We start from the raw sequence: 14,433 nt of genomic DNA on the forward strand, positions 1-14,433 counted from the left end.
TCAGACGTTTATTTATAATTATATTGTTATCTTGCGATAGCGATACAAAATCCAACATGATAGTCTTGATTGATTTCAAAATTTGGTACTGAATTACTTAATAGAATTAGTTACCTTACACTAAAGAGCGAGTATTGTTTTAACTTATTTTACGAAACCCGATGCTAGAAAAAAAATTGCCAATACAATAAATAATTGATTTAATGTATAAATTGTGTCCTTAGTATTGTCTTTTGTTAACAAAGCTTTTACACATTGAAATAAAACACTTTTTTAGCGGATTGAAGCTATGTATTATTAAAAACAATTATTTTACATAATTTCCAATGTTTCCGACGTTTCACGGACGCTCACCGTGACCACGCACGCTGTAAAGCACGCGAAATTATGTAAAATAATTGTAAGTTTTTATTAATACATAGCTTTAATCCGAAAAAAAAGTATTTTCTTTCAATTGTGTCCTCGATTTTTATTATATTGTATAAAGTTTGATAAGATTAAATCCGATGAATATTTTTAATATTTAGTAATAATTAAAGCCGTTTAATTTCCAATCATTACAAGATAAAAAAATATCCAGCTTAGTTTTTTTTCTATTTTATCCCCCTTCATGGGCAAAGACGTCCTTTTATCAACTTAGTATCATTGGCTTTCTTTCTCCATTCCTGCTTCTATTTCTTATATTCACCTTTTTTTGGGGCGCCGTGTTCTCCTTCATTTCCTTTTGGTTATCTCTATATAGTTGTCTTTAAAGTCCGCATTTTATCTGTGTATCTTGCTGTATGCCCCGCCCATTGCCACTTCTGTTTTATTTTTTTTGCTTTTTATTTTTCTTATTTTAATTACGCTTTTTTTCATTGCTTTCTGGCATGCTACTAGTTTGGTTTTGATTTGTTGTAAAGTGTTGTATGTCTACGTTTAGGAGCCGTATGTGAGAGTTGGTATGATGCATGTGTCCCAGGTTGTCTATAGGTAGAATGCATACTACGTCGTACTTACTATATCGTTGAGTAAGTTATAGGTAGGTGTTTTATTTAAAAGCTTATAGAAATGCTAGTGTTTATGCCATGTATGATTGGTATATATCATATCTGGCTTATATACCATAATTAGTTACCGATTGAAAAAAGATAATAACTAATATCTTGAAAACTTAATTGATAATTAATCTTGATCAAGGAAAAGGCAGATAGGTTGGACACAGATAAGGCTCAATAAATATGAAAATTCACGATTAATCAAAAGTTTTGTACAAAATGAGGTTGTTGGTGATATTTGCGTGCGTGGTCGCAGCTCTTGCACAGGAGTTACCTTTGGCGGAAGAGTGTGACGCCGAGAAATGTAAGCTACCAGACTGTAGGTGCTCTGGCACCGATATTCCTGGAGGTTTCGAGGCACATAGGATCCCTCAGGTACAATTATCATGATCTCTTAATTTATGATGTATTTCTTTAATTGAATTTTATAAAAATTAGGATTTAAAAAGCTTTGGGCTATAATCGACTATAGATCATCAGGTCTCAGAGTAGGATTAAGAGGCAGGTCTGCGCCGTTCACTGTCTCTTCATCCATTCCTGCATTGTTATAAAACAGTGAGTCCATTTCTATGCACACAAATTTAAATCAATAAAATAATCTGCTGGATTGATAATTCTATTTCAGTATACGCTAAAGTCCACATTTTTATTATTATGACCCGTATATAAAGATCTCGACTTAATGTCCTATAACCCAAAGCTGGGGCTGAGAATCCGATTTACTTGGGTTCCAATCAAGCGCCTTCTTGGGGATTGGAATCCCATCGGAGGTAATGGCCTATACATTTCCACTTACTTTCATCTGATGGCTAATCAGGGCTTGTCGGCAGTGATCCCAAAGTTGCTCGTTAGAGATCTTCTCGGGCCATTAGATGTCCAGAATATGGTGAAGACAGCGATTGACGAAGACTGAGAGTGCGAGATGTCTTTGGTGACCTTCACACCCATTATTTTCTCACACCCAGTTTTGGTATAACAACATGTATTAAGGTCTAGAGAGACCCTGCTCAGCCTCATTTTTCAGGTGCCCAATCACCACTATGTTGTCAAACATCTAAGAATAGTTCCAAGAGCCTTTCCTCCAACTTTTATTTTGTTCTCTTTGTAGTAGCTCTTGGGCTGTAGTATTCAAGTTCATAAGCTTTAATTAAAGATTTAAGTTGGTGCCTGGAAGATTGTACTGGTGACCCTAGAGTCGGTGCTGCCTCGGTCGACGAATATATAGCAATACAGCGGGAAGCTGCCAGCATATAATTTATTTTAGATTTCTATTTATCCACTTTTAATAATTCTTATGTATTAAGAAAAACACTTTTTGAACGGATTAAAGCTATGTATTATCTTAATTTAGAATTATGTAAACAACTATAAGTTTTAATGATAATACATAGCTTTAATCCGTTCAAAAAGTGTTTTTCTTAATGTGTAAAAGCTATTTTAACAAAAGACAATTCTTATGTATGCATCCTAATAAATATTTCCATGGTGTCTGTTAATTCCAGTTCGTACTGCTCACATTCGACGATGCAGTGACCGTTAGTAATATAGAGACTTATCGTTCACTTCTTGGGGAACGTAAAAACTTCAACAAGTGCCAGGTTGGTGCCACTTTCTTCGTAAGCCACGAGTATACTGACTATCGTTTATTAAATGAGCTATACTCAAATGGATATGAAATTGCAATGCACTCGATATCTCATCAAAGTCAGGATTACTTCAGAAATGCTGATAAAGAACTACTCAGAAAAGAAATTGCTGACCAGAAGACTATTATTACTAACTTCGGTGCTATTCCCGCAGCTTCAATTCAAGGTATTGTTAACATAAAAATTATTTACTATTATAATAGACAACGGGCCTAGTGAGATAATTGATAAAGACGAAACCATTTATATTAGTGAATAAGTGTTAGTGTCTTAAATGCTAAACCGAAGTAAGTGAAATAGTAGAATACAAGAACAGAGTGCCTTCTTCTTAATAGAGACTGTAAATTATTTATTAGTCTTAAGTTAGACACATGTATAAAAAAACTTTGTATACGATATACATGGTTGCTTCGTTAAGCCCTTCTTATAGACGTATTATGAACATAGAAAAAGTTCATAGGAACGAACTCCGGTTGTGCACCAACCTCTTTTAATCATGAAACAGATACAGAAATCTGAGACCAATACCGAGCTTGCCATGGCTCGAACGTTGCAATTATTTCACGATATACCAAATCGTAGTTGGCAATATTTTGTAAATACATATTAAAAAGGTGTAAAAAATAAGCACTATTTATAGTCTCTCTCTTTAATCAGCAGCTCATGCCTGAACACAGTGGTCAGCAACGAAGCATCTCGAGCAAACTATCTGTTTCTACCGGTGTCTGATAAATTATAGTAACTTGCTCCAAACTCTTAACGAAACCTAACTATTAACGAAATGGAAAAAGAATAGATAATCTCTAAAACGTAGATAGTGACGCTAGAGTTCAGTTGTGATTCATTCACATTCAATTTTAATTTCAGGTGTACGTATGCCATTTTTACAAATGGCGGGCAATGCATCCTTTGAAATCATGAAAGAAGCTGGTCTTAAGTACGACCTTTCCATGCCTACCACCCAGTTTGACTACCCTGGTATGTGGCCATACACGTTAGACTATGCGTCGACCCAGGATTGCATCAGTGGTCCGTGCCCAAGTGCCTCCTTCCCTGGACTCTGGGCTATTCCCATGATTGCATGGACAGATTTAGACAAATACAAATGTGCTATGGTTGACGCCTGTTTCTCTACGTAAGTATTATTCTAAACTATGCACCACGTTATTTCAGTCGTACTGTACGAGTATAATGGGTTGGATTTCGTATTCTGCCTCGACGACCGATAACTCCTCCACTCACTATTCATGTTAAATGCGGAAGATGATGCTCACATCACTGAAAATAAGGCTAAACCTAAAACTGTTACATAGAATTTAGCCCAAAATGTGAACCAGATAATTCAATATTTCAGACCAGCAGACGATGATACCGAAGGATGGTTCCGCTTCATCTTACAGAACTTCGAAAGACACTACCTTGGAAACCGCGCCCCGTTCGGCTTTTACGTCCACGAGGGTCCAGTGAGGACTAGACCTGGTCTTCGAGCGGCATTAGTCAGATTCATGGACATGCTCAGCACAATGAACGATGTCGCATTGGTAAGGGAATAGTAATTTTCGGGAGATTTTCAGAATGGATGATTTTTTTTTATAGAACAGGGAGCAAACCGGCAGGAGCCCTGATGTTAAGAAATACTACCGCCCAAAGATGCTATAAAATATTGTCAGAGGGCTCGCAAAAGCTTTGCCGGGCTTTTAAGAATTGGTACGCTTTTTCCTTGAAGGACATAAGTTGAATTGTTTCGGAAAATTTCAATGAGCAGCTGGTTCCATATACTGGTGGTACGCTGAAAAAACTGCCTCAAAAAACGCTGTCGTGGAATAACGAACGTCGAAGTGATACGGGTGGAATTTCATATTTCGTTTTCCGATGTTTTACAAAATTTTAGTCATAGATAGTTTAATAATATTAAATAACAACCCCGACTTAAATACATAACTTGGCGTTTGATTGCTTTACAACAGTCCATCAGTCTCTAATGATATCTCGTATATCGATGGAGTTATTTGTCTATATGTGGACTCCATGTGTTCGTAGATACGACTAAGAAAAATTCATGGAGTAAACCGACATGTCTTAGATCCAGAATGGTATGTGTCAGACACGGGCTAACCACCAACTTTACTGAAAACACTGTCAGTGAAAAAGAAAAAGATCTGCCATGGTATGAGTAAATTTTGTTTCAGGTAACAGCATCGGAACTGCTTGACTGGGTGCAAAACCCAGTATCACTTGCGGATTACCTTCAGAAACCCTGCAGAGAGGTGACACTTGGACGAAGATGCAGATCTGTTACCTGTGTTGGTCTTCCATCTAACCACACAACGGTAAGACCATTTATTCGTATCCTACTGAAAGTTGTTGAGGTTTACTAAGGTTAAAATCTTCAAATTAAAATCAATTTAGAAGGGGATATCGACTACCAAAAGTGACTTTGTTTAGATTTCATTTAAAACAGGTGAGACGGAAATGCCTTCATCAGCATCGCCTTATACCTAATAAATTAAAATAATTCCTATGAAACTTAAAATCATAGTCAGCGCTTGTCAACGTTTTACTTACATTCAGTGAAAATATACCACGTGTTCAGTTACCGATACGATTAAACAATATTGATGTGTGTCAAAATGGCCGTCTAGTTAAAAATTGATCCAAAGACCTCGAGAGTTGTGTAAGCATTAATCTCTAGAATGTTTACTAACGTCAAGACTGTCTGGAGTCATGTAACATGCCGCGTACTTTATATTCTGCTCTGTTTAAACGCTCAGAGGGGTAAAAATGCGCTCCGTTCGATAGTCAATAGTAAACAGCATCTGTAGTACAGCGACGTCGCGAGGACATATTACGTCAAATATGACGTATTATGACGTAATAACATCCGTTACACCAAATACGCAACGTCTTTTGTTTACCATCTCACCCTCCAGATTCTGTTCTGCTTTTTCCAGGAACTTCTCAACATGAACAATTGTCTACGCTGCCCGCGTGTTTACCCTTGGCTTGGTAATCCACTCGGTGAATAAATATGTATAAAATTATTATACAATAAATTTCTTAAGTATTTTCACTTGTTTTATTCATCAATTCCAAGTTTTTTAAAATTAATTCAGATCTAAACCAACAATTGCCTTATCAAATAAATCCTGTCGTGATAAGACGTTTACTTGGTAATTTCGTGATTATAAATCTAATAGTAATATAAATATATAAAACAGGAAACAAAAAAATTAAATGAAATACTTATAAATTTTCCGTACCTCACCAATAGCGATTCCGATATGATATTTCGTGTCTCGTGATTACAAGTTCCCGACATCAGCGGTACAGGCATAGAAATAAAAAACTCGAAAGTCTGGCTGCCGTTATTGGAAGACTCAGTGTAGTCGCGTAGAACACGTAAATATATTCAGTTTGCCAAATAAATTCCATACAAATAAAGCCAATATAGAATATTGGAATTAAATTCATGGAACAAACAGAATTGTCAAATTTGATGTCATTTTATTATTGTAAAAGTTCTTATTATATGTAATTTAAATTTAAAAAATAAAATGAATATCCCTTTAAATATGTAATATTGTGTACGGAAATACGTTTTCCAGTAAATTATATACTTTTAAGAATTGCCAAATGAAAAGACGAGAGCTTTTCCTACCTAAAATAAATATATTAATTTACTCAATAAATTGTTTTCATTTCATTTCAATAATTAGGTACTTGAAAAAATAACATTATCAGATAATATTTTAATTACTCACTGTATGTTTAATCTTATCTATGCCACCGGAAATAACTAAAATAGTAATTGGAAAACATAATATAATATGGTGACCGTAACGAATTCAATGTCGTAGTAAATATAACATCATTTAATAAAATCCATTCATTTTGATGGTATTTATTAAATAATTTGTAAAAAATAATAAACATTTTTGCATGTATGAGCTAATTTAATTTACATTGTGTATTCTGTTGTTATAAGTTAGAACATGTCATGTCATGTTGACATGATCCTTAAGTATACAATCTAGATTAATGAATAGAAATAAAATTGAAATTGAATTCAGCCATATAATAGTCATTAGAAAAAGTGAAGTTAAAAAATAAGTAAAATTAATTAAATCTCTTAAAGATTTAAGATCATTTCATTTGTTGTAGGTACAAGCATTACCGGGCAGACCCAAAGCCATGGCAATCAAACTATTTAATAACTTTTCCAGAGATTACACTACCGAATAATTGTATTAAAAGGAAGTGATTACTAATTTGATATGGCTGCTTGTGAGCGTTGTTTTTCATAATATCACTTTCAAGGAAAGTAAAGAAGTAAAGGATATATCTATTTATCTATAGTGATGTGTAGTGCCACTAAAACCAAGTTATTTTATATGTGAAAATAATAAGTTTTTTACATAGCTTTCTATGTTAAGTCAATAGAGTTATTGATTAGCTTTGATCGTATGAGAGTAATAAATCAATGTTATGCAAGTATGATTCTCGTCATATATGTACAATCACATTATACACACATTATTATTTTTACAGTAGGAATGCTCTACTGTAAAAAGAACTCTGCTCGCATACACCCTCGGGTTGGAAATCCTGTCAGTCAGTAGATAGATAATAAAGTATTGTTGATTTTTTTCGTTTAATTAAATAAAGGTATTAATATTGCCTTGCTGCTTTGGAGTTTATTTGACAAAATAATAAATACTGCGCCACCTGTTATCTTTATTGTGAAGTAGCGCCATCTCTAGGGAGTATAAGAAACTAGTGTAATATAACACACCAAGCGTTATCTAATATCGGCGCCATCTCACAAAATTACGCAAACAAAACCAATTAGTTTTACTCTATTTCTATAATATTCAAAACCTAGTTATGCAATTATTTATTTGGGTACGTCTGCCGCTAAAATGGTATCTTTATACAGTTATAAGAGACATAAGGTATAAAAAAATGAAAACATCCTTCCCACAGACCATCATACCACAATACTCAGATCAGAGAGACCAATAGAAATTACAAATCATGTATACAATACGAATACATATATATGTCGCAGATTCAACGCGATTAATAATTGCAAAATTGGTGTTACTACCGTCGTCCGACATTATAACACAGTCAGTGCGCACGTCCGGCGCAGGCGACGTTCGAAAGTGACTAAAGAATTCACTTACTGCCAGGAAACAGTCGCGCCACTGACATTTGGTAGATCACACAGTCAACGTCAATTGTCAACGTTGACAGTCTACCTTACCTTACCTTACCACACCGCATTCTACGACTAACTTCAGAGTGGCGGGAATTTTAAAATATTCATTCTCCGACACGGCCATTCTGACAGCCAACGGGCTCTCGCGTTGTATCTTTGTCACTCGGACAGTCGGTATGTCGATACTACAACACCTCAGTGTCACAGCTATAGGTGCCATCCGATAGTCTACAACTTTTGATCAGCGTAAAGCGTAGCAGCTTTCAACGAACTGATTGGTGTTGTCTTTTTCCGGGACAAAGCGACTGAGCTTTCAATCCTCCAGCGCCTTAAAGCGTAGTAGCTTTCAAAGTATTCAGACAAAGCGATACAGCTTTCAGTCCAATCATGTCGAAGCATGGTAGGTTTCAAAGAGCTCGGACAAACCGACTTAGCTTTCAATCCTCCAGCGACTTAAAGCGTAGAAGCTTTCAAAGTATTCAGACAAAGCGACATATTATTCAGCCCGATTATATCTTAAAGCGTAGTAGCTTTCAAAGTATTCAGACAAAGCGATACAGCTTTCAGTCCAATCATTTCGGAGCATGGTAGGTTTCAAAGAGCTCGGACAAAGCGACTTAGCTTTCAATCCTCCAGCGGCTTAAAACGTTGAAGCTTTCAAAGTATTCAGACAAAGCGACACATTATTCAGCCCGATTATATCTTAAAGTGTAGTAGCTTTCAAAGTATTCAGACAAAGCAATACAGCTTTCAGTCCAATCATGTCTTAAAGCGTAGTAGCTTTCAAAGTATTTAGACAAAGCGATACAGCTTTCAGTCCAATCATGTTGAAGCATGGTAGGTTTCAAAGAGCTCGGACAAATCGACTTAGCTTTCAATCCTCAAGCGGCTTAAAGCATAGAAGCCTTCAAAGTATTACAACTTTATTGCACAGCAAATCGTTAAGCTTCCAACACTTTTACGAGCAGCACATCGAACACATTGCAAAGCGTACACTTTTCAGCATCGATACTGGTAAAATAGATCTCAGGCTAAAATACAGCAAAGCGTCTAAGCTTTCAGCATCAATACAAGGACAAATTACTGCATAGCGTCTAAACTTTCAGCATGAGGACCATTTAGGCAGATCATTAGGACAAAGCGATGAGGCTTTCAATCCAACATTGTCATTCATCATTTAGAGAACAAATAAACCCTTTTTACAATTTATAATGATCATAAATTGTATATTGATTAAAACACTATCACGATCAAGATCAACAAATTTGATCACGGCTTAATACAATAATTCAGTTCAAATTATTAATCAGCACCCCCAAATTTACGAAACAAAATACCAATTGAAATCTGTTTTACAATGATAGAAAATTAATAATTTATGGATACTATGGGGTGAAGACATTCTGACATTTCAGGCAGACTAGCCGGATATTTACGCAATGGTTTGTGGCACACATATTTTGACCGTCCCTCAGATAATGGCTCACAAATGTAACGATCATTCGAACATAACTTTGTAATTTTACAGTGACCATTGAACTTCTCACTAAGTTTGTTAATTATTCGGGGGTTCTTTTATACTAGCACCAAGTCGCCTATTGCAAATGGATGAAGCGTGGCTTTATGTGAATCATACAGTGTTTTACCTTTGGTTGCCTGCTCGTCCATCCTGCTTTTAGCAAGATCGCGCATCTCAATTAAACTGTCCTCATTATTACCTTGGTTCGCATCAACTGTAAGAAAATTTAGCCGACGGGGATCCTTGTTTGTTTATACCAAATAATAATTGGAATGGACTTCCACCCGTACTTTTGCATACTGTGCAATTAAGGGCCAATTGTACCTCACCAACAACTGATTTCCATGACCTTTTTTTCGTGATTTTCAGCAATGGTAAAGCAGTTTGTGAGAACCGACATTATTCGTTCTACCTGCCCATTGTCTCGACTAACACCACTCGTCACCTCATGAATCTCAATAGACCATTCATTACACAAGTTTTGGAAATTACTTCCGGAGAACGAAGTCACCTGATCAGAGATGATACGCTTAGGCGTTCCGAATATGTGGACAAATTCTCTAATCGGGAAATCAGCTATTATTTCAAGCACCACGGCGCGTTCAGAAGGGGCCAGCCTACACGGCCGTCGCTGCACAATTTTATCGGGGTTCCCCAGCCCTACTTGCATTTTACCAGTTTTAACAGTAGTGTTAGAATTGCCACTAGTAAAATTAGCTTTATATTCCTCCAGTATCAATCTCAACCCATCAACATCCTCTTCGCCAGCCAAATCAGTATTAATTTGGTCCAGTACTGAGCCTGTGTTTATAGTTAGGCAAACGTTAACATCGCGAGCAATTCTAGCACCCTGACTACTAAGAGTAAAAATCAAACCTGGCGTCCTAAACATTTCTCTACCTAAAATAATATCATATGGAATCAACAACATTAAAAGTAACTTCGGTGTAAAATCCATCAAACTCGGCACAAGTCGTTATCCCTTGATAAGAGAAAACATAGAGCAGACCCAATTCCGGTGAGACGGGTAAACGAGATTTCCTTTCCATTAGACAAACAACTAGCAATCTCCCCTTTCATTAACGGACATTCTGAAACACTGTCAATCAGCGCCCGTAATTTACAACCGCCCACACATACTACAATCAAAGAATCACGGGAGGCAGAGCAAACGTTAACAGATCTCGCCTTTGCCGAATCGTTTACAGACACGTTAAAATTCTCCTCTCGTTGCTTTTTGAAACACGTAGATTCAGAATGTCCAGTTTTTAAACAATAATAACACTGTACATTAGTTGGCCTATCTGGGGATTTAACTGTAGGTGCACGAGATTGGGCAGGTTCTTTTCTAATTTTATCCCGCATTAGCAAACAGTGATAACGACGTGTATTCGTATTAGGCCCGCTCAATCTCGGACGCTTAGAAACCGTCATGATACGTACTCAGATGTCGATCGAGTAAGGCGAAAGAAGTGGGTGTATTTTTCAGCAAATCTGTACGTACCTGGACATCAGTAATGCCATAGATCACAACTTCAATTGTGTTGGACTCACCCCATCCAGTATCTAGTCGGTCTATAAGCGCCAATTTGTTTGTAGAATACTCGACGTACGTCACGGCCTGGTCACTCGTGTACTCCACCATATCACGAAACAAATCTTCGTGTCGTAACAAACTGGCTAGTCAGCCGATCCTTCAATTCAGTCCAAGTTTTGCACAGTGGATATGAACGCGTAGCCCACCTTTTAGTGCGGCCTTGTAGGTGCGTAAACGCACCTTTCTTGTTTCGTTGTCGCTCCAGGAATTATTTTCATGTGATGTTCAATCTCTTCACACCATTGTGACGTAATAAATTGACACTCATCCGGATCAAAAGATGGCAGAAATATTTCACTCGAGCGCAGTTTCCTAGCAGCTGCGGCAGATGTAGATGGCTGCGGGATAGGATCCTGGAAGCTGGTATCATATTCTTGAGGAATAATGACCACGCCTCGGGTGGTGATAGCGTGCCACGTTCATTGCGGCTTGACGTGGACGGATCGTTAGCCACTTAGTCCCGAGTTGCATTAGGCGTGAAATATCCATTACTCAACGTACTGGCCGTTGCTGCAGACACAGAGGATGAGTTTGGGAGCGATCCCACTTCTGATGTCGCAGATTCAACGCGATTAATAATTGCAAAATTGGTGTTACTGCCGTCGTCCGACATTATAACACAGTCAGTGCGCACGTCCGGCGCAGGCGACGTTCGAAACTCAAGTGACTAAAGAATTCACTTACTGCCACGAAACAGTCGCGCCACTGACATTTGGTAGATCACACAGACTAGGTATTGTCAATTGTCAACGACGACATTCTACGACTAACTTCAGAGTGGCGGGAATTTTAAAATATTCATTCTCCGATATATATATATATATATATATATATATATATATAATAGGAAAGCTACATACATCTATGATAAAGGAAGGTATATGACTTATAAAATAAAACAGGAGAATAAAAATGCAATTCAATTAAAACTTTAGTGTTAAGTGCTACAGTGGTAACTGGCAAGTGAGAAAAAAAAACAATAATATTGTCTACAAGTAGTGTTATTCGACAATCTCGTATGTTCTTTGATAGAGTTAAATTACTTATTAGTGCGAAATTAGGCTAGATTTTAATGTTCAATGATGGCTCAGTTAAAAGGCAATTTATAAAAAAAAATATTGAAATATCAAGACATACAGTATTTTGTGTGTAAGATAATAAAAAAAACATTAGGGTTGAAATACATTTATTTTACATTGAGTAACTAAGAATTTCATGCTTAATTTAACCTACAATCTAGGACAGTAATAAATAATTTCAATTCCTTATAAAGGGTAGAATATAACTTATAAAAAACTAGTCGAGTATTCTAAAAACTTATAAAAAATATTTTACAGTACCTATTGTAAAATCCTGTGAAATTGTGGGTGAATGAAGGAAGAAAAATAAATTCAGTGTATTTTTTAGTCAAAGGAGTTTTAACCATGTTTATTCATAGAATTTGAGAGAAAATAATAAAGATAATTAATTTATTTAATTTAATCAAGATTTATATATGATTATTTTTTAATTTCAGAACTAAAAACAAAATCTTGTTAGCAATCAATATTAGAAAAACAAGTTACCACCGGAATTGTGATACAAAAATTATACTCTATATAATTAATACCTGTCTGACTGAAGGATAGAAAACAAAAGAGTGAGTTATGGTGCAATAAGACCTTCATTTTCTATGAATAGAGGGAGTTTAGGTGCTTGTTAACTCCACATTTTACTCCACACACACACTTCTTCATTGTTATAATTATATCAAAAAGGAAGTTACAAATCCTAAAGTATATGGTATTTACAAATATGAAAAACTACTCAATAGTCGGAACTATCACAATCTAATAATAATTAATAGTATTTTTAATAATTTACAAGTCGATTATAATTTTATATCTAGTTGAAAATTAATGAAATTAATATGAGGTAGAACGTAAAATAACTTAAGTACATATTGCAATTATTTACATTATTACATATTAAATTAATTTTTCACACTTGATCCGCTGTCAAAATTCCCATGTTTCCAGTTAGTATGTGTGGTAAATGTAACATAATTTAGTTCAAAACATAACAAATCTACTAATATTTACATAATGTGTAAAGTAGAAAATATATTCTATTGATAAATATAGAATACTACAAGACCCGCCTAATAAGGTTATTTTAATGCAAAATACATTCCATGATTGCCTGAAGAAAGAAAAGTCTCAAATTAAAGTTTAAACCTGAAACTAACTTAACAACAATATTTATAAACATACTTAATATTAAATAAGCACGAAATATTGATACTTAGATTCCATTATATTATAGCAATAATTTAAAACTCAATAACACTTTAAAATATTAACAAAGATATATTTACATTTTGTACAAAGTAAAATAAGTTAATACTGTAAATTATATTAAAGCTTAAGACACGTAACACTAAATAATATCAAATAAATCAGTCGATTCTAGGCGTATCTATAGTAAACAAATAGTTATTTTTTTATAGAAAAAGGGCGAACGGCTCACCTGATGTTAAGTGATACCGCCGCCCTTGGACACTCAATACCAGAAATTTGGATTAACGCCAATTTTAAGAAAAACTTCAAAACTGCCTTAAAAACCAACTAAGTAGTTGTGGAACGATGGACGTCAAGGTGATACGAGTGGAATTCGTCTGATGATGAAACTCAGCTGCAACAACCCTAACAACTCCTCTGAACACTTCATAGTACATGCGGTAACATTATCGGTTTTATTATCGAAAGTCTTCGTTCATTACTCAATAGGTCGCTAATACATTTCACTTCCGTATTTGAAAGTAGGGCTGCAAAGTAGTTAGGAGATTCAACGGATTGGCACAACTGTAATACTGTTTTAAGTCTTTAGGCATTTTATAGTTTGTGTTTATAATGATTGTAAGCCCGAATGATTGGAGGGTTAAACTTCAATGTAGGTGTGTGTTGTTAGTTCCCGAGAAAATTGTAATTACTAAGCAGTAAAACGTATAAATATAAGTTATTTACTTAAATATTTACTACATTTAGATTTTGTAGTTAACTCCATTTCAAGTACCACAGATACCGTTATTACTTTTGTTTTGAAAATTCATTTAGGTTAGTTTTAGTTTTACACGATCACGTACGACGTGAAAGATACCGAAACTTCTAAGAATTAAAAAAAAGATTTTTTTTTAATTTTTGACAAGTCAAGAACGCTTATTTTTTTATAGAACAGGGGCAAACGGGCCGAGAGCTCACCTGAGGTAAAGTTATACCGCTGCCCATGGATACTCCTAATGGGCTCTCAGAGGGCTCGCGATTGCGTTGCCGACTTTTTAAGAATTGGTACACACTTTCTTGAAGGACGCACTAAAACGTGGTGGCTTAAAGGATTTCTAATAAAATAAAAAAATATTCCGGTATTTAGTATTA

At 35.5% G+C, this 14,433-nt stretch overlaps 1 protein-coding gene across 1 annotated transcript; it reads left to right on the top strand.

Annotated features, from left to right (window-relative positions):
- Positions 1-1,225: 1,225 nt before the first annotated feature.
- On the top strand, positions 1,226-5,749 carry LOC123711353 (chitin deacetylase 8). Its single transcript, XM_045663903.1, has 6 exons — positions 1,226-1,412; positions 2,540-2,849; positions 3,551-3,818; positions 4,038-4,224; positions 4,873-5,013; positions 5,635-5,749. The coding sequence occupies exons 1-6, from the start codon at positions 1,257-1,259 to the stop codon at positions 5,707-5,709; spliced, it is 1,137 nt and encodes a 378-aa protein (XP_045519859.1). The 5' UTR covers positions 1,226-1,256; the 3' UTR covers positions 5,710-5,749.
- The last annotated feature ends 8,684 nt before the right edge of the window (positions 5,750-14,433 follow it).

Source organism: Pieris brassicae, chromosome 6, assembly GCF_905147105.1.
Source record: "Pieris brassicae chromosome 6, ilPieBrab1.1, whole genome shotgun sequence".
Lineage (NCBI taxonomy): Eukaryota > Metazoa > Arthropoda > Insecta > Lepidoptera > Pieridae > Pieris > Pieris brassicae.